At 54.8% G+C, this 20,894-nt stretch overlaps 1 protein-coding gene across 2 annotated transcripts; it reads left to right on the top strand.

Moving 5' to 3' along the window:
* Window positions 1–2,090: 2,090 nt before the first annotated feature.
* Window positions 2,091–20,669, top strand: Dpysl4 (dihydropyrimidinase like 4). 2 transcript variants are annotated; one of them, XM_004669646.2, is made up of 14 exons: window positions 2,091–2,226; window positions 7,454–7,542; window positions 8,078–8,262; window positions 9,402–9,566; window positions 11,653–11,714; window positions 11,810–11,890; window positions 12,408–12,476; window positions 12,830–12,950; window positions 14,368–14,524; window positions 14,849–14,990; window positions 16,369–16,539; window positions 16,764–16,943; window positions 18,527–18,692; window positions 19,766–20,669. In XM_004669646.2, exons 1-14 carry the CDS (start codon window positions 2,188–2,190, stop codon window positions 19,855–19,857), a joined length of 1,719 nt encoding a protein of 572 aa, XP_004669703.1. In that variant the 5' UTR covers window positions 2,091–2,187; the 3' UTR covers window positions 19,858–20,669. The 2 variants fall into 2 exon arrangements, with proteins under 2 accessions (XP_004669703.1, XP_044991601.1); XM_045135666.1 differs by lacking the exon at window positions 2,091–2,226 and having other exon boundaries at window positions 7,453–7,578.
* The last annotated feature ends 225 nt before the right edge of the window (window positions 20,670–20,894 follow it).

The raw sequence follows: 20,894 nt of genomic DNA, 5'->3' as shown, positions 1-20,894 counted from the left end.
TCTGTTCAATGCCAAACAGCATTCACAGGCTTCTACTGGTTTGTATGGTGGTCAACTACAAATTTTACACATATTTTTGTATTGTGGTTCCTATAATATATTCCAGAGAATTTTTACTCATTTGTAAATTATTGTACAGTTTTAATAAAAATGTTTTAAATACTACAAAGATCCAAGTGCCCCCATGGGTATTCTTAAAGTTTGAATGTATGGGCTACATTAACCATTTTTACCTTCCCTGTCTGAAAGGGAATTCAAGCCCTCTGGGGACAGGGCCACCTACCTCACCTGCAGCCGCATCTCAAGTCACTTGGAGGACAGCTCTACAGGTGGAGACACATGGCTACCACTGACTGAGGGTGGCCACCTGGAAAGCCTCCTCCAGTGATCTTATCCAATGTAAAAGGAACAGAACTTTGAGGACAACTGGTGACCTGTAGATGCCCCCACACAACTGAGTGAAGGTTTGATGGTTTTGTTTGGGAGAAGCACAGTGGGGTGGGAAGGTACTGGCCTTGGCTGGCTGACAGCCTAATGGTCCCCCAGTAGAATTTTAGAGCAATTCATTGTCCCAGTCTCAGGCTCTGGCACATTGGTAGCACACAGGCTCTGGTCTTTTGATCAAGATCCATCACAGGAAGCTTTACAGGGACAACACTGTCCTGTGATCTCCGAGGTGAGAGGAGCTCTGCTTTGTCTCCCCCAAATATCCATCGTGGCTTTAAAAGAGGTCAGGAGAGGTTGGCGCAGCTCTCCAGACCCTCTTGCTGAGGATTCATAGTTGGAGCCTCCAGGCCCAAGCTGGAAGGAGTCCAGTAGAATAGTCGGCGGCCTCACTAGCACGCACACCTGCTTGACTTCTTGCATGTGGGGCAGGAGCAGGAGGTGGACAGGATCCCCTGGGACAGATGGGCGCCGGGGCTAAGCCAGGTGCGTTCAGCACCGCAGCGTGGACAGCGCCCGCTCTGTGGGTAGCGAGGGCAGAAGAGAGCGAAGCTGCGGGGCGGCCCTTTCCACTTGGGGCTTCCACTTGGAGCGAGCAGCCCTCTTGCTGGGGCCTGGATACCTGGCTGCCCATCGCCCAATCCCACCATGACTACGCCGCGACCAAACGGGCCTCCGAAGGCTCCAGCCGGGCCCACGTGCGGGGGCATCTTCCGCTGTGTGGGCGCCTTTCCCTGGACGCACGGCGCGGCGGCCACCCGACTCCACAGGTCCACGAGGCCCACGCGGACCAAACGGCCCCTTGGAGGCACCTGGAGAGCCAGGCAGAGACGACCTAGCAAGCGCGGCCATCCGCGAGGGCGTCCTGAGGTGTCCCCAGGCCCTCAGCAGGGACAGGAAGAGGACAGAGTCCGGTGACAGGGTCGTGGGTGAGGGCAGCAAGTGGCCGCGACGCAGACGCTCTTGCCAGAGCCCGGGGCTGCGGGTGTGTCTGCCTGCTTGCTGTCCTGCCTGGCCTTCTCCATCTTTAATCCGCATTTGGGAGTGCCTCGCCGTCCACCCTTTGCCTCTTTCCTTGTCGTGGCGCGATCTCTCTCTCTTCCTCTCTCCCTCCCTCCCTCTCTCCTGTGTCTCTCCAACTTGTCCTCTCCCTCCTGCCCTAAGCTGCACGGCCAGCTAGGGTACTATCTGCTGAAGGCATCGCCACGGCCTTGTCGCGAGCTCAGGCCAGGCCAGGCTGTGGCGCTCTAACCTGAGGCCATTCGCCGAGGCTCCGGCTTACCCAGGACAGGCTCTCGCGCTCCCGCAGTGCCGCGGCTAGGATGCGGGAGTGGATTTGAACCCCGGAGCCTGGGATGCCTTGAGCAGGCGGAGCCAGGAGGGTCGGGGCCAGCCCTCTTCTCCTGCCCCGCCGGTAGTGCAAACTCCGCAAACATCTGCTAAGACTTGTCTCAACCCTCCCCTTCCAATTCAGCACCAGCTGGGACCCTGCAATCAACCCAAGCCCTCTTCCGAGAGCTCAGGGATAGGCCGGGAGGGGGCGCGCGGGGGCGGGGCCCAGGATGCAAATGAAGGCGGAAGGGCGGGGCCTGGGTCCAAATGAACTGATCTGAGCTGTGCGCCCCGCGCGCTCACACTCGCAGCCCCGTGCCCGGCGCACCCGCTGGGCCTTGCGCGTGTCCCCGCACGCACGTCTGCGCCCGAGCAGCCCCTGCCGGGGTTTCCCGGCCCTCCAGGATCAGGATGTCCTTCCAGGGCAAGAAGAGCATCCCTCGGATCACGGTGAGCCCGCTGTCCGCCCCCCGCCGCTTCCGGGCGCCCCAGTCCCCCGCCCGAGCGGCCTGCACTCAGTGTGGGCGACCCTCCCGGCCCTTCCCGCGAGCCCCGACCGCGTTCGAGCCGCTGTCCCGGCGCCAGCCCTTCCTCGCCGCCGCTTCCCGCGCCGCCCGCGGCCTAAGGAGCCCGCCAGGCCAGGCCAGGCTTGGCGCAGCGGGTGCACAGGCCCCTACCCGCGGGCTTTGCGCAACCTCGGGAGAGGCCTGGCTCGCGAGCCGCTGCTCCCCCAGCGTGGGTGGCCAGCCGCCCGCAGGGTCGTGCCGGCGGGGTGGGCGGGTGTTGCCGGAGCTGCCACCGAGCGGCGGACCCGTGCGGCCTTTGTTGGTCCCGGGCCTTTCGGCGCGCTGTTGCCTGATGCCGTTCGGGGCGCAGCCCGCGGGCAGCCCGCCTCTGGACGCGCCGCCTTGGTACCTCGAGCTCTTTGTCCAAGACAAAGCGATTCGGCCCTGACCGCTCTAGCTGGAGGCCTTGAGTCCCGCTCCGAAGCCGGCTTAGGAAACTCTAGGAGGTGAAGACTCACTGCCCGGTGACCCGCATCCCCGTCTCAGCTTTCAGGGCAGACTCCTCCTCAATAAGCCCTGGCTGAGTGCAGGGCAGTGTATCCACTCCGCCTGCCAGGAAACAAAAGCCTTCCCACGGAGGCTGCCAGGAGCTGGGGGAGGGCGAGAGGCTCCTGGGGGCGGTGGACCAGAACTGGGAGCCCCTCGGGTCTAAGACCCAACTCTGGGCTAGTACTCAGCAGAAGGGCTGTGTAATCTAATGGGGAGATCAGCTACCTGAGCTGTTGGGGAGGGGGTGTCAGGCCTTCGTAAGAAACTCAAGGAGCCAAGAGGCCCTCCCCTCCTGGAAGAGGGAGAGTTCCTGCCTCTTGATGCCCACTACTCCCAGGGGCCCAGGGTTGAAGAGGAAGGCCCATCAGGCAGCTGGCACCTGGTGGAGATGGCATGCTGGGTGGAAGGAATACCTTCCTTCTGGGTCAGACAGTCCTGTTCACGAGGAGAGGGGGTTTATCAGCACTTGAACCCATGTATATGGAGCCCACCACACGGGGCTTAAATCATCTTGGCTCCAAATCCAAGAGGACCCAGAATCCACTTTCGAGTGCCTGAAAACTGGCGCAGGGGCAGGGTAAACAGGCCCCAGGCCCCAAGTCTCTTTCTGGCCCAGGCCTTCCTCTGACTGGGTTCAGAGGGTGGCTGGTCCTTGTGCAAGCATAGAGGTGTGCCAGGGGTAGCAGCCTTGCAAAGTGGGTGGCTATGTATATCTGGCTAGGTACCAGTGCTGGGGCCTGGGCAGTGAGCACCTGCGGGGCTCTGGGAAAGGCTCTACAGCCCGGCCTCAGCAGTGCTGTGCAGAGTGGCAAACTTCTTGTGCAGTGCGCTGGATACTAAGGTGCTTTCAGCTTTGTGGGCCACACCATTCCTGTCACACCTGTACACTCCAGGACAGGGTGGTTTCGTAGACACGACTATCCCCATGAACTTCATCTTTGGACGCTGAAATATGCATGTCATAAAAATATAAGGTTCTTCCTTCATGGATGGGGGAAGGGCTCCTGAGCCGCCCCCCCATCCCACCCCAGGAGCTACTGGTATTTACTGGTTGCTGGGGAAGGGGAGACATTTTCTCCAGTGGTGTAGCTACTGGTAAGTGCTCATGCTCCTGTGAATATCTGTTCATGTGAATAGCCGCAGTAAAACCCAGTGGATCTCACCCACACATACATACACACCCAGAAATGGAAGTAGAAGGGAGACTTCTTGGGAAGTAGTAGAGGCTCAACAGAGGGTAACAAGAGTGAGTATGATCAAAATACATTATATGGGCTGGAGAGATGGCTTAGTGGCAAAGGTGCTTGCCAGCAAAGCCAAGGGACCCAGGTTCGATTACCCAGTACCCATGAAAGCCAGATGCACAAGGTGGCACATGTGTCTGGAATACATTTGCAGTAGCTGGAGGCCTTGGTTCACCCATTCTCCCTCCCCCCTCTCTCTGTCTGCCTCTCCTCTCTCAAATAAATACATAAAATTAAAAAGTACATTATATGCATGTATGAAATTGTCAAAAAATAAGAAAGGTTTTGCAAGTCATGAAATACTCTTTTGCTTTTTTTCAGCCTACTGAAGTTTACAAACCATTGTGGCTCTAAGTTGTACAAAGACAGGCAAAGGACTAGATGTGACCTGTGGCTTGTTGCTGAGCCTTTGGTACACTGTGGTGATGGTTTCACCCAAAAAGCAAAACCCTGAGAGTTCAGCCCAACCATCTGGTGCCAGTAAGAATAGTGAAGGGTGTAAAAGGCTCTCTCAATCATCATAGGCTCAGAGTTCTGCAGACCACTCTCTCATTTGGTCTCTTGGCCTCAGACCAATGATGCAAGAACAGCCAAAGCTGGCCTGAAGCCCTGAGCCTGTGGCCAGACTCCCCTGTTTGGTGGTCAGTCTGTAGGGAGGGTTGAGTATCATGATGGAAGGAAGAGTGCCAGGCAGGTCTCCTCTCTCCCATGCAGATATGTAACCTGCTCCTCCACTCCTTGTCTGTGTGCCCACTGTGCTCCACCAAAGCCATCAGACCTCAGCTTTTTCTGCCCTACTCCTCCCTTCTGGCCACTTGGTTACTCTTAGAAATGTGTTATGGCTCCCAACCCCTGTCTGGTGCCACAGCTGAGGTTAGTCCCCAGGGAGCTGGCCTCACCCACAAACCTTTCTCCAGCCACCTGGGTGTCCCCATGCTTCGTTAGGACCTCTGACTACTTGATTCCCCACTGTCCTTTGCTCCCATGCTCTGTCCACCAGTTGACCTGCTCAGGGACTCTGGGCATCTCCAAACATCTTTCACCGTCCATGTCTATAACGTGGGTTCAGGGCCTCTCAGTTTACCTGGGCAACTTGGAAACCATTCAAGCAGCAAAGCCCTTTCCCTTGTGCAATCCCAGAATCCATTTTCTACCCCACGGTCCAGTTGACCTCTATATTCGCCAGACCTGAGTAACCTTGCTACAGTCCCCTGGTGTGACGCATGGACTCCAGAGTCCGGACGTCCCCCTCCACCCAGCTCCGTGTCCTGCTTCTCCACTTGCCTCTCCTGTTGGTTGCCACTATTAGGGCTGAGGAGAAGGCTCAGTGGGTACGTGGGCTTTCTGCACAAGCCTGAGGGCCTGAGAGGGCCTGATTCACACTTTCAATTCTCTAACACCCAGGTAAACACTGGCCATAGCTATGGACGCCTGTAACCCTCGTCCTGTGGGGAGGTGAGACTGGAGTGTTGCTGGGGCTCGGTGGTCTGCCAGTCTGACTGAAACCTGAAGCTCCAGGTTCAGTAGAGCTGTGTCAAGGACACTTGACATTCTCTTCGGGTCTCTTTGCATGACATGTACATGCCTTACACATGCCACACCACACACACACACATACATGTGAAGAAAAAGAAGTTGCAGCTGTGTTTTTTTTTCCTGTGGTCTGATATCAGCTCAATGTTTCTCTTACTTCAAGGCCTTTGTACAGCTCCGTCCTGGCCTGGAACAAGCTCCTGCCTTTGCCCTGCCTTGAACTCTCTGCAGTACCAGCCTCTTCCTTCTGCCCCCTAAGGCAGCAGCCTTGCTTCCTCTCTCTCATCTTGTCATGTCATCTTCTGTGCTCTTTACATTTCTCATTTCAGATGACCATGCATTCATTTTACTGCTTCCATCTGTCTCTGAGCTGGGGAGTGAGTCTGCTGAGCTCCACCCTCCTCTGTCTATCCTGTTTCCATCATAGGCCACCAGCCCTGGGCTCTACCCTCCCCTGTATATCCTGCTTCCATCATAGGCTGTCAGCACTGTGACACTATAGCACTTGGTCACTGTGGTACAGGTGGGAGGGTCAGCTGGGAGCCACCTCAGAGCAGTGAGGCTGTCAGCCCTTCCCTCAGGCTGGGCCTGCAGACCCCTGGGAAAGTAGAAGATGTGAATGCTTTCCCGCATTGGCACACTTTCACCCACATAGCTTTGCCCTGGTGTTCCAGCCAGTCCACATGAGCAGTTAGTTATCCAGGGCTGTGTGGGGCTGCCTCTGTGAACATTCCATCCTGGAGGACAGCAAACAGGAACAGGCCTCTGCGCCAGTTGTGGGTGCATATGATGTGTTCATGTCTGTGAGTGCAAGTGCATGTGTGTTAGAGCACATGTGTGGAGGCCAGAGAACAAGCTGGGGCATTAGTCCCCACCTCCACCTTGGTTGGAGCAGAGACTCTTCTTGTTTGCATTATTCACTGCGACATCTACAAGCTGGCCTGGGAGCTTCCAAGCCATCCTCCTGTCTCCACCTCCCTTTGTGACCTATGCAAAATAGTCACAGCATTCAAGTTTCATTCTTTTTATTATTTATTTATTTGAAAGTGACAGAGAGAGAGAGAAAGAGGCAGATAAGAGAGAGAGAATGGGCATGCCAGGGCCTCCAGCCCCTGCAAACAAACTCCAGACACGTGTGCACCCTTGTGCATCTGGCTAACGTGGGTCCTGGGGAATCAAGCCTCGAACCAGGGTCCTTAGGCTTCACAGGCAAGTGCTTAACCGCTAAGCCATCTCTCCAGCCCTCAAATTGTCTTTTTTGAGGCAAGCTCAACAGACTGGCCTCTTTTAATGAGACAGAGACACAGAGAGTGAGAGAGAATAAGAATTGGCATGCTAGGGCCTCCAGCCACTACAGTAATTAAACTCCAGACGCATATGCCACCATGTGTATATATGTGACTTTGCACATGCATCGCCTGGTACGCTTTGTGGGATCTGGGGAGTCAAACATGTGTTCTTAGCCTTCGCAGGCAAGCACCTTAACCACTAAGCCATCTCTCCAGCCCTCAACTTTTTTTTTTTTAACGTGTGACCTATGGATCAGAACTCTTGTGAAACAAGTATTTATCTACTAAGTCCTCTCCCAAGCCCTGACCTTGAACTTCTGATCCATCTGTCTCCACCTCCCAAGTGGTGGACCACTTTACCTGGTTTTAGTCGGTACTGAGGATGAAACCTAGCGCTTCCTGCATGCTAGATAAGCACTCATCGATTGAGCTCCACCACAGACCCTAGCTGGTTCTTATGGCTACACATGTATCCAGGGAAGAAGCTGTCTGGCCATTCTTCCTAACAGCCTAGAGGGAAGGTCTCCATCTGTACCCATTGTTTTGTTCCTACCAGAGTGACCGCCTTCTGATCAAAGGTGGGAAGATTGTGAATGATGACCAGTCCTTTTATGCTGATTTGTACGTGGAAGATGGTTTGATTAAGTAAGTTTCTGCCCAGATATCATCAACGATCACATGGTATGTTTTCATTACCTGGTATTCAGCTGTCTACTTTGGGTGAAAGCCATATACATTCTTTCTTCTTTTCAAAAACTCTGTTCCGGGGAACAGCGACATGGGGCACTGGCCACTCAACCTCAGCTTTGAGCTGTGACAGTCATGAGGCCTTGAGAAACACAATGGCTCTGGCTTTAGTGTTTCTTTGTGTTTTAGTTGTTCTTTGTGTTATTGGTATGCTGGGCTCATAGTAGGTGCTTAGTGAATAGCTGAGTACGCCTCTTCCCTCCCCTGCTGTATCTGCTAAGTGGACCAGTGAGAACCAAGAGGGCTGCCACATGTGCATGGGCTGGGCCCTCTATGTTGTTCTCTTAGGGGCTAGGTGGGCATCTGAACGTCCTTTTCCTCAGGGTCAGGAGCCCAAGCATATACTTCTGAGAGCCACTGCATTGTACAGAACCTGTTCAGGTTCAGATTTGGTCTCTCCATAAATAATGACAGCTGTCTTTGTTGTTTTCAGACAAATTGGAGAAAACCTTATTGTACCTGGGGGCATCAGAACCATCGATGCACACGGCCTGATGGTCTTGCCTGGTGGAGTTGATGTCCACACCCGGCTGCAGATGCCTGTGCTGGGCATGACCCCAGCTGACGACTTCTGTCAGGGAACCAAGGCGGCCCTGGCAGGCGGGACCACCATGATATGTGAGTGTCCATCCCATCTCTCAGGGACAGCACCAGTCCATTTTTGTATTGCAAGAGGAGTGATCTGTTTGGCTGAATTCTGTGCCTTTCATGTATCTCCACCTAAGACACCCTGGGCACTCTTCTCTGCTTGCCTCGTTCTGGACTATGTGCCTTGGCCAGCTCTGGGATGCTTGTGGGCTCTGTGATGCAAATGGGTGTGTGCCCATTTATTCTTTCCTGGGTACTGGCAGCTGTCCAGGTTCTGGAACTTGGAAACCCAAGTGCTCTGGATCAGGGGAGGGCTTGGTATTTGAGCCTGCACTTCGCCTGTCAAGTCTGAATAGCATCAGTTCCTGTGCGTGTTAAGAACTGTTGAAGATGAGACTGTGGTTTCAGAAAACAGGGCACTAGCACTGTCCTGTTGGAGCTTTCTCTTGGCACATTCCAGCTCATTACTGCTCCCTAACAGCAGCATTCCCATTTCCCCAGGTTGTGTATGCTGGGAACAGGCTCCTCCCTGCCTAGGAATGGGCCTCCATTCCTAGCTCTTCTCCTCAGAACCCCTGAGCTTGACACACCAGCCCTGTTTAACAACATTGTGAAGTGAATTTACTACTCTGCCCCCATGAACTTGTATTTGCTAAGCTCAGAGGCCAACGTGAGACACGGCCCCCCCATGCCCAGCTCCTTCCCAAACCATGTGTGCTTGTGTGCCATCAGCCTGGTAGTGTGGGTGTGGCCATTCTGCGTGAGCCCCCCTCCCCACACTCATGCTCCCTCTGTGTACCTGCACTTTCCTTCCGCATTCTGAGGATACAGGAGCTAGCTCACAAGTTCCTTATACATCTGACACAGTAAATGCTGACCCTACTGCTACCATCTTCATGGGGAATGCCAGGTCTGTTGGAAGTAGGATGATTTGAACATGGGCTTCCCTCACTGCCCTCCTCAGAGGCTTGAGGACTGGATGGGGGGTAGGAGATTCTTGCAAACTGAGTAGGAGCAGGTGTGTGGCAAGACAGGGCCTCCCTCTGCCACGTCTTCCTCAGATCACTCCATGGTCTCGGGAATGTGAAACTCTCCAGATTTCCCTTGGAGAAAATGGTAGAATATGGTGAGCCAGTGGGGAGCCTGGCTGACCAAGCTGTCCCCCACAGTGGACCACGTGTTCCCTGACGCGGGCGTGAGCCTGCTGTCGGCCTATGAGCAGTGGCGGGAGCGAGCAGACAGTGCGGCTTGCTGCGACTACTCCCTGCACGTGGACATCCCCCGCTGGCACGAGGGCACCAGGGAGGAGCTGGAGGTCCTGGTCAAGGACAAGGGTGAGTGGCAGCATGGTGTGGGTGGGGTCCATGACCCTCAGCCTGGGTACACAGGGGCGCCCCACATCTCCACATCCTTCTGCAGTCTGTCAAACTAACTCCAGGCAGGAATCTAAAAGCTGGTAGAAGTTGGGCAGGAATCACTCAACATCAATTCTGCTTTCAGATTTGACAAGGAAGTTCCTTTCCCTACCCCAGACCCACATTGGTGACCCCTCATTTCCTTGAAGAGCACAGTGACTGTAATGTCCTTGGTTCCCTTTTCTTGCAAAAGGGACATCTAGGAGATGAAAAAGTAACTATTCCCCCAGTGCTTTCCAGTTCTACAAGTCCTGTGTCTCCGCAGTGCTGCCTATATTGAAACATTCATCTGAAACAAGCTTGGCTTCATTTCCACAAAATGTCCCAAAACAAAAACAACATCAGAGTTTTTGTTACAGGTTTGACAAAAAGCAATGTGCTGGATGTTTTGTCATTGAGTTCTGAGTGGATCTGTGGCTGACAGATGAGCCAGGCCAGGCCATTCGACTTGCTGGCTGAAAAACAGTGGCTGGTCCCAGGAGGCCACATGCTCTGGCACTCCTATGTGCCTGCCTGCTGTAGTGCTGAGAGTGGAGAGCCTTTGCGAAGGCTGTCTTCTTTTTCTTTTCTTTTTATTTATTTTATTTGAGAGAGGGAAAGAGGTAGTAGGGGAGGGAGAGAGAGAGAGAATGGACATGCCAGGGCTTCCAGCCACTGCAAACAAACTCCAGTTGCATGCACCACCTTGGACTTGTGCATCTGGCTCATGTGGGTCTTGGAGAATCAAGCCGAGGTCCTTTGGCTTTGCAGGCAAGTGCCTTAACTGCTAAGCCATCTCTTCAGCCCTGAGGCTATCTTCTTTGGGACCCTTGTTCCCAAACAGTGATGGTGCTCTCATGGTCCTAAACATCACTAGGTTGGGTGGCATTGGTGCTCAAGGAACAACAGAGCCACTGCAGCCTTGCATCTCTGAGCAGTGGTAGAAACCACGTGTCTGCAGAGGCCCCTTACCCTGCCAGAGCAGAGCTGGGTGTAGGCTGCGGGTCTTGTGCTTTCCAGACAATGTTTAAGGATTGGGCCATCCACAGACCAGCAGCTGCCACCCAGCACACCACTACAGACCCCATATTGCCAGGTACATGCAGGTTATCACCTGGGAAGATGGCACAGGGTGACTCAGTTTCCCCACAGTATGCCTTCCACAGTGTGCATTTTCTGCCCAGCTAGGCTGAAAAGCTGGGCTGGATGAATTTAGACGACTTACAGGTCAGGGGTGCCTCTGGGGCTGACAGGACAGGCTCTGGTGGTCCAGGACATGGGAACGCGTGGCCCTACTCCTGATTAGCCCCAGCGCTGGACAGTGACCAGTTTCTCTGTTATGTCCAGGAGCCCAGCCCCAGCACCTGCCTGCTCCTCTAGTCATGTCTTATGAATGTGTGCACGAGCCAGGCCATGAGGAACAGGACATGGGCCCCACAGGCTGGTGACACAGCAGATGGTCCAAACAAGGCTCACCAGCATGCCAGGCTTAACCTACCTTTCCTGCAGAGAGAAAGTGGGTCTTGGGCAGCAAGCCCATCGCAGAGCTCTGTGCCTTATAGAGGTGGAGATTGTCTGACAGGTGGTGATGGTAATGATGGTGGTGGTGGTGACAGTAGTGGTGGTGTGCCAACCTACCTTAACCACTAAGTGAGCCATGGGTCCTGAACCTAAGGAATAAGAAGCAGGCAGGAAAGGGCTGTGGCGTGGCTGACTTTGTCCATGTGTTCCAGCTTACTGAGGTGGGGTGGCATATACCCACAGGGTGGCTGTGCCATCCTGCGTAGTTCCTGTGTGATAAGGTGCCCATCTCAGGGTCTTTCTCTTAGGTTGTCCTTTTTTTGGGGAGGGGGTTGAGGTAAGGTCTTGTTTTAGCCCAGGCTGACCTAGAATTCACTACTTAGTTTCAGGGTGGCCTCGAACTCACAGCAATCCTACCTCTGCCTCCTGAGTGCTGGGTTAAAGGTGTGCACCACCACGCCCAGCCTCTTCTGGGTTGTCTGACTTCCTTCTATTCCTCTTCCAGGTGTGAACTCCTTCCTGGTTTTTATGGCATACAAGGACAGGTACCAGTGTACAGACGGCCAGGTGAGGACAGATGCAGAGGGAAGGGTACATACAGGTGGGTACACTACTGCAGAGTTGGCCCTGAAGACATGGGGCCTCATCTGCCTCCTCCTCAGATGTATGAGATCTTTAGCCTCATCCGGGATCTGGGAGCTGTGGCCCAAGTGCATGCGGAGAATGGTGATATCGTTGAAGAGGTACAGTGGGGCAAAGCTTTGTTTAGGGATGGCTGGATGGGTCAAGCTGATGTTTAGTACTGTGTCCTGGCAGGCAGGCAGAACTGGGTGGAGAGAAGATGAGGGCTGTGACCCCTGTGACACTTGGACAGGAGCACTTAATCCCATAGGACACCCAGGGAGGGACTGTTACGACAGAGATCAAGTAGCCTGTGAGTTAAGGTTCTGGGGCCACTGAAGCCACAGTTGTTAGCAAAACCCTGCTCCCTCTGTCAACATGCCCCCCGCGCCCCATGCCAACATGCCCCAGTGGAATGCAGTGTGACAAGTGGGATGGGTCCTGGGGTTTCAGCTTGTCAGTCAGGATCGTGTGGTTTGGGCCAGTTCCCTCCAAGCTCAGTCCTTCCAAATTCTTCTGGTTCCCATTCTGGGAGGGTCCAAGACTATGCTCAGGAAGCAGGGTCCTGCCAGCCACGGACCTCACATCCAGACTTCAGAACCCTTAGGGCTGGCACAGAGCATCCCGTTGGTCTTTCAGGAACAGAAGCGGCTGCTGGAACAAGGCCTCACGGGCCCTGAGGGCCATGTGCTCAGCCACCCCGAAGAGGTGAGTTGGTCTGCCAGCAAGAGCACTGTCCCCAACTGCTGGTCTCCGTGGGCCTTGTGTTGTGGCCTGGCAGGGTTGTGCTCATCCTGTCCTCTCACCTGGAGCCTTGAATCAACAGACTCTGTGTACCCCAATGCCATGACCACTGTTCACCGTACAGCCCTCCCTCAGCTGATCTTGGAGTTGTGGATCAGCTCCCTATGCTAGGCACTGAGCCCCAAGCCAGGCCCTTACTCTGACAGGTGTGTCCCCTGGGCCTGGAATGCCATGGACGACCTGTGGGTACAACAGAGCCCATCTAGTCTGGAAGCTTCAGGCCCCTTCTGGTCTCACTCCCTTCCTTGCATCTCCAGGTAGAGGCAGAGGCTGTGTTCCGAGCTGTCACCATTGCCAAGCAGGCCAACTGCCCACTGTATATCACAAAGGTGATGAGCAAGGGTGCGGCTGACATGGTTGCCCAAGCAAAGCGCAGAGGTGAGTGTCTGGCCTTCACTCCTCGCATGTTCCTAGCCTCCCGACCCCCAGCTAATGATGGCAGCAGGCCCAACAGAGAAGGAAGCCTCACCAGGGTCATCTGATTGCATTAAACCTCAGGGTGCAACCCAAGAGAGGTCCCTGAGGAACGTACTGGACCTTAGTCACCAGCCTTGTCAGAACATTTATTCACTGGGGTACCTTAGCAAATGGGGGACCTGTGCATCTGTTCCCACAGGAATTGAGGGGCAGAATTAGCTGTGTGTGTGTCTGAGAGAGGCTCAAGTTCCTTGGGAGGGCTCACTTTTTCATTTCTGTGGTTTCAGGAGCTGGGGATGGGCTGGGCCAGGAAGAAAATTCCACTGTTAAGACACTTACTGCACAAATGTGAAGATCTGAGTTTGGATGTAAATTTCCATGTAAATGCTGGGCAGGTGTGGTGAACTTCCTGTAGTCCCAGCACTGGGGAGGTGGAGGCTAAGAGGCAGACATAAGGTTCCTAGGGCAATCTGGCTAGCTAGACTAGACTAGCTGAATTAGCAAACTCACAGTTTCTGGGAGATACCCTGCCTCAATAAATAAGGCAGAAAGCAATCAAGGAAAATACCAAACATCTATCTCTGGTCTCCACACATATATACATATGTGTACACGCACACACACACACACACACAGACGGTGTGGTTCTAGATAGGCTTCTGAGCTCCAAGGACCAGGGGAGTCCCAGCAGTCCCCAGAGCACTGCAGAGGACCCAGCTCAGGGTACAGGACCAAGATGGTGGGTAAAACCCAGTATATTGAGGATGGAGAGTCAGCACTCCAGCTCCTGGTCAATTGTCTCTGCCTAGTCTCACAGGGAGTTCATTCCTAGGAACTGGCTCTGAAGCCAGGGGCCCCCTGGGAGCGAGTGTCCCCTTGAACATATTTTCTGCATCAAAGGTTGACACAGAAAACCATTCTTTTCACAAGGGAGAAGGTCTGTGAGTCTGCAGGGCTAGCTTAGGAGTTTCATCCTCCTCTCAAGAAACTGCTGTGCAGGGGGCCAGCCCCCACTCACCCACCCAAGCCTGATGCTTCTTCCCACTCACTCACGGGCAGCCTCAGCCTAGACCCAGAACCCTGGTGTGAAACTCTGGCCAGGAGACATAGGCCAGTCAGCGACCTCAGCCTCACTGACAGGCCAAGTTGATCATGTCTTTCTGGGTGGCCAAACTGGAGTGCCCATCAGCCCAACCCCTACAGGGTCCATGGTTTGGGGGTAGATCCATCAGCTGTGTGCGAAGCCTTTCCCCAGATGCCACCACCCCCTGCTAGAGTCCCGGAATCGGAGGCAAGATTTCCCTGGTGCCTGTGTGCTCAGGCTCCTGAGGGGTGCAGGCTACAGGTGGGTGTGTGCCATGGGCCTCGCTTTCTTCAGGAGTAGTTGTCTTTGGGGAGCCCATCACTGCCAGTCTGGGCACCGATGGCTCACACTACTGGAGCAAGAACTGGGCCAAAGCTGCAGCCTTCGTCACTTCACCTCCCATCAACCCAGACCCGACCACTGCAGACCACCTCACCTCTCTGCTGTCCAGGTAAGCAGCCGCTCTATGGAAGCCTAGGTCAGCCTGCAGGCCCCATGCCTGTTTCCTCCATGGGAACCCCAGGCTCCTGCAGGCAGCCAGCTGGGGAGGTGTAGGGCATTTTGGACCCAGTTGGGGTCCCCCAGATAGGAGCCTCTCCCTGCCGCTGTTTGCCCTTCATGGTTCAGTCCACTCCCTCCACATTCTGGACTCAGCTTTCTCTCTGTCCTGAGGCACCAGCTCAGACCTGTTCCATAGCTGGTAGCTGGCTGCCCAGGGCCTTGGCCAACTTGGGAAGGACAGCCCCTGATCCCTGTGATCCTGGCTTGTTCCCAGTGGGGACCTCCAGGTGACAGGAAGCGCACACTGTACCTTCACTACTGCCCAGAAGGCCGTTGGCAAAGACAACTTCACACTGATCCCTGAGGGTACTAATGGTGTAGAAGAGCGCATGTCCGTGGTCTGGGAGAAGTGTGTGGTAAGTCTGGGCCTGGGGAATGCACAGGCATGGTGGGGGAGGTCAACAGCATGCTGAGGGAGCCATCACCCCAGCAGAAGGGCTCCTGAGGTAGAGGCTGGCCCCACACTTGCCCAGCCTTAGCCCAGTAGTCCAGGGCCCTGAGATATGCCCTTGAGATGACAGCCCGCATCTCCTGGTGTCAGTTACCTTTCTGTAGATTCTCATAATGTTCATGGACCAGAATAAAACACTGTATCTGTAAATAGGTAATGGCTCTGTATTAATGAAAACACTTTACGTTAAAAATGTGTTTGTGGGCTAGAGAGATGGCTTAGTGGTTAAGCACTTGCCTGTGAAGCCTAAGGACCCCGGTTCGAGGCTGATTCCCCAGGACCCACATCAGGCAGATGCACAAGGGGGCGCACACATCTGGAGTTGGTTTGCAGTGGCTAGAGGCCCTGGTGTGTCCATTCATTCTCTCTGCCTCTTTCTCTCTCTCTGTCTGTCACTCTCAAATAAATAAATAAATAAATGATTTTTAAAAAAAGAATGATGCCCCAGTTCGAGGCTCGCTTCCCCAGGCCCCACGTTAGCCAGATGCACAAGGGGGCGCACGCGTCTGGAGTTCGTTTGCAGAGGCTGGAAGCCCTGGCGCGCCCATTCTCTCTCTCTCCCTCTATCTGTCTTTCTCTCCGTGTCTGTCGTACTCAAATAAATAAATTAAAAAAAAAAAAAAGAATGATGAAGTTTAAAAAAAAGTGTTCGTAGCTGGGCGTGGTGGCGCATGCCTTTAATCCCAGCACTTGGGAGGCAGAGGTAGGAGGATCACCGTGAGTTCGAGGCTACCCTGAGACTCCATAGTGAATTCCAGGTCAGCCTGGGCTAGAGTGAGACCCTACCTCAAAAAAACAAAAAACAAAAAAAAAAAAGTGTTCATAACCAGGTGAGGAGGTAGAGGCCTGTCATCAGGGGCTGAGGCAGGAGGATTGAGAGCTTAAGGCTAGCCTGGCTGACAAAGCAAAACCCTGTCAACAACATACCTACAAGCACAGGGTAGAGGCAGGTCCTCCTCCCCGGTCATTCCATGCTGCCCCACCCTACCCTGAATATTCCCTCCTGTGAACCAGGGACTGTTCCTGTCACAGCACCTCAGGGGACACCAGTGTTGGTAGCAGAACTCCACTGATTCTCAGGAGTCTAGAATTGAGGCTCTGTCCCTATGCGCTGTCTCCCTGAGGTACTGCCTGGTCAGGATTATCACCCCTGTGGGCCCACTGGTGTGCTGCCATGGTGATGCCATGGCTGGAGCCCCCCGCCCCCATCCTGCAGCACCTTCGTGACAACCTTAGCCCAAGTCCTGCCCCCCTTCCCCTCAGCTGGCCTCCTTGCTTCTCAGGCCTCAGGGAAGATGGACGAGAATGAGTTCGTTGCTGTGACCAGTACAAATGCTGCCAAAATCTTCAATTTCTACCCCAGAAAGGGGCGTGTGGCTGTGGGCTCTGATGCTGATCTGGTTATCTGGAACCCCAGGGCCACGAAAGTCATCTCTGCCAAGACCCACAATCTGGTGAGAACGCTTCTCCCTTCGGCAGAGCCCTGCCAGGCCCCAGGAGCTTCCCAGGGGGAGGTCCAGGCCGAGGGCCGCTGCCCACCCCAGCCCCACCATGGTTCCTGGTGTCCTCAACCAGTGCACCAGCCCATGTACCCGGCACCTCAGGTGTCTGCCACCCTAAGCAAGTGTGCCTGCGCCTAGACATGAGGGTCGCTGGACCTGTGGGCCTCTCTCCCCAGAACGTGGAGTACAACATCTTTGAGGGCGTGGAGTGCCGCGGAGTGCCCTCAGTGGTCATCAGTCAGGGCAGAGTGGTGCTGGAGGATGGGAATCTGTTCGTTACGCCTGGGGCTGGCCGCTTCATTCCCCGGAAGACATTCCCAGACTTTGTCTACAAGAGGATAAAGGCTCGCAACAGGGTAAGGACCCGACATGTACTTGTGGAGTCTTCATGTGGGCAGTTCTCAGTCTCGTCACAGAGTGATAGCGAGAGGCTCTGGCTCTTGGACAGTCTGACTCTGGGCCCCCAGGGGTCAGAAAGTCAGTGTTGAGCTCATTACTTGTCCAAGGCTGAGAGAGTGGAGCCAGCTGTGGTGGAAGTAGCCAGGAGGCCCTTGGAAGGCCTGGCAGCTTGTGTGTCCACTGTTAGCGGCCAACTTGCTTCTTAGTGGAAGAACTGGATGTGTTTTGTTATCAGGGAATCCAGTTGTCACAGAAAACGTGGACATAAACTGAGTCACAGCCACCTTCCAGAGTCAAACACCATGAAGAAAGTAACGTGGACCCTTCCAGGATGCCCTGTGGCTTGATGGGAATGTTAGTGAATAAATGGGGTTTGAGTAGTTAGAGCTGTGAGCATTTTTCTCTCCTTCTCTCTACCCTCCCATGGTCATTCGGCACATTTTTCAAGTGGTCTTTCATGTCTAACCTGTGTGCTCAGGCCACAATTCTTATGTGCACACACCCACAGCCAGCACATGCATGCTGCGCCCTGGTCACTTGTCCACATGCAGTGTTCTGTGCCCGTTCACTTGATCCCATCTTCGCCCCAGGTATTCAGACAGATGTCATAGGAGCTCCAAGTGGGAGCGATGGTGGTCAGGATGGTTTGGGTGGGGACTGGGCACTGGTGTTCCAATCCACAGTGAGGGGAGTGGCATCCATGTTAACTTGTGAGAGCACAGCTGTTAGCCTAGGCTCTAGAATGCCTGACGTCTCCTCACAGGGTCTGGCCTTGAGCATACATTTCCTCTGTCCCATGCCCTCTGATGGAGCAGGACAGAAATGGGGACCCTGGATGCTGGAAGGTACCCGGGGCAGGGCAGCTCTGTGAGAGGCAGGCCTAGCCCCATTGGCAGAGGGGAGCAAAGCAATAGGAGATGGCTCAGTCATGCCTGAGTCCTTAGGATTCTGTGCCATGTTTGCCCACTCTGTCATTTGCCACATAGTGACCCGTCCAGGCTAGAATATGGTTAGAGCCTACTGGGCTGGCTCCTGCCTGGCTGTTACTGGTGACCCAGGAATTCTAAGGGCTGTGCCAGCCAGGAGCACAAAACCTTTGAGAATCTGACTTTAGTCTCTGGGTCATCAGCCCATGCTAGGACTCTGGGAAATGTCTTTGGTTTGGGGGCCCTTTTTCAAAGAGAATTGGGCACAGAGCCTCAGTCTGGGGTTCCCTTTGTGCCACAGCTGGTACCTGTTTCTAGCTCCAAACGAGGTGCTCTCTCTGAGTTGGCCACACTGCCGAGTGTGTGCGCATGTGTGCATGCATGGGGCTTCCTGGAGGAACTTGTGCACCAAGGTGCAGTGTGATGGTATGAGTACGCCCAGGCTGGCAGACCTGCGCAGGGAGGGTGAGGTGCGTGTAAGGCTGTGGTTCTCACTGCCAGGAGTATGGGACTTGTGAGCTGGGCTGAGGTGGGGTGCAGAGCAGCAGACATGTGCTGCCCTCCAGCTACTCAGCTGACTCAAGCCCTCACATCCAGTTCTCTTGGCCCCACAGCTAGCAGAGATCCATGGTGTGCCCCGAGGCCTATATGATGGGCCAGTCCATGAGGTGATGGTACCCGCAAAGCCAGGGAGTGGCCCTCAGGCCCGCGCATCCTGCCCTGGCAAGATCTCAGTGCCACCAGTGCGGAACCTACACCAGTCGGGGTTCAGCCTATCTGGTGAGTTTGGGCATGGGTTAAGAAGCTTTGCTGTCAGATCTGGGTCAAAAGTACACCCTGGGGCAATCAGGCCTTGGGTTCCAGGCCCAGCCTGTGCCTAGAGGGCTCTGAGCTCAACTGGAGACTTCCACTTGCATACAGGGTAGCTCCCAAGGCAGAGGTGTGGGAAGCCAGTGTGGGCCCTGCGGGGTGGGACTGCTGACCCCACTGAGAGGCACTATGAGGAGCAGAGGAGTGGGCACCCCTGTGGAAGTATTTTCCTACCCCAACATCTGCTCTCAGGGGTGAGCTGAGATGAACCAGCACAGTGAATCAAGCATGCTGGGTAGGGCTATGCCAGTACAGGGCTGAACGTGGAGTGTCCAGCCTCCATGGGAGGAGAGAGTTCAGCTCTGTAGGGCCTCAAGTAGGAATCCAGTTCCTCAGCTGGCCACCCCAGTCTCCATGAGGTAAGAAGGATGACTGCCAGTTGGGTGTCTTTAAACTTGGTGGCATGCTGGGACATGTGGGAGAGCTCAGGGACCTGCCGTGCTGAGCCCCTTAGCTGAGGAACTTTCCAGTCTCTCATCTTACCTGAAGACCAAAGCCAGACCCCCTTCTCTGGTCCAGTTCTTGGGTGGGGACCACATTGCCCTAGTATCCCATCACATCCTCTTGCATGGGAGGATGACAATCTCTTGTCACTTCTTGGGGATGTCAGACCAGGGGCAAGTCCTCCAGAATCCAACACTGTCAGGAAGCTTGGGGCAACCTTTTCCCATCACATAACCAACCAGTGGACTGATAAGCGAGCAGGACAGACTTCCTGGAGGGTTGGCCTTGGGCTTTCTCCCCCATCTGCAGACAACCAGATCATAGAGCCTCACTAATCTTTTGCTGTGCTCTTCAGGGAAGGGGCAGCCTGCCTGGCCACGAGCCCTATCAGCCACAGCCCGAGGGAGCAAAGCTGATCTGGGTGTATGAGCTCTGTGGCCCTGGTCTCCTGTGCAGGCAGTCCTGCTGCCTCCTCTCTCAGTGAAGGGAGCCTGTAATTCCCTTCCTATCCTGACCATATCCATGTGCTCTTCCTTCAGGCTCTCAGGCGGATGATCACATTGCCAGGCGCACGGCTCAGAAGATCATGGCGCCCCCTGGTGGACGCTCCAACATCACGTCTCTTTCCTAGACCTCCTGGACTTGGGGGTCCAGCAAGTTGGTGCTGTACCCACCAATGGGTGCCGTGGGGACCGCTCACCTCAGTTAGCCTTTTCCTTTGTAGAAGTTACTGTGAAAGGTGCTCTCGGCCTTGCCCTTCTTCACCCCACAAACTCTCCTGGGGTCCTAGATCCTACTATGAAGCAGCCCCACTCAAGGGCTGAATCTGGGGAGACTTCACTGCCAAGGTGAGGATCTTGGGCATGGTGGTGACCAGGTGCCTCATGCCCACTTGGCCTCACCATGAAAGTGCTTCATGGGAGAAGCTGTCCACTTAAAGCCTGGAAGGTCCAGGACCAGGCAGGTGGGCGTTTACTGCCTCTTCCCCGACATGAATCACTGCCCCGTGGCAGTCCCAGGGCTTCCACCTGTCCCATGGCACTGAGGTGCAGCACACCTCAGGGGCCTGTCCCCCTGTCCACCCTGATGCAGGGAGGAGAGCAGGTGAGTGGCGCCTCCGCCTTGCGGAGCTGCTGTGACTTCAGGGATCCACCGGGTTACTCGGCCTAGGGCGGCTCCCTCCCGCACAGGGACTCGTGTGTATACCCTTCCATGGGCCAAACCTGCGCTCCTGTAGCAGTCCACCTCTGGGAAGTCTTATGATCCGTTAGCTGAGACACCCTTCTCTTACTACAAACTGCATTTCCATAGGTTTGTTAGAGTAGCAGTTAGTTTTGTACGGTGAGGAAACCATAGCCAGGGGCTGCATGCTGCTGAACCAGACGGGCTGTCGTCCAAGCCTGATGTGAGCTGGATCAATAAAAGACGTCTGGGTTAAAAACAGCCTGTGTATGGATAGCCCAACACCCCCCCCCCCCCATTATCCTCCACAAGCAGTGACGGGTCCTTTGTTCACCCTGGTGGTTGAATGCTATCCAGGAGCTGCACTTGTCCACACCCAGCAGCAGAGTCTTGGGCCTACCCTGGGCCTTGGGCATGGATGGACCTGAATGGTGGGAGGGGCTCCTCCTTTCAGGGGAGGGACTGCAGGAATGCTGGTTATTACCC

This window comes from Jaculus jaculus, chromosome 1 (assembly GCF_020740685.1).
Source record: "Jaculus jaculus isolate mJacJac1 chromosome 1, mJacJac1.mat.Y.cur, whole genome shotgun sequence".
NCBI lineage: Eukaryota > Metazoa > Chordata > Mammalia > Rodentia > Dipodidae > Jaculus > Jaculus jaculus.
Note: the sequence above shows the minus strand (reverse complement) of the source record. Positions and strands in the feature narration are given on the sequence as shown.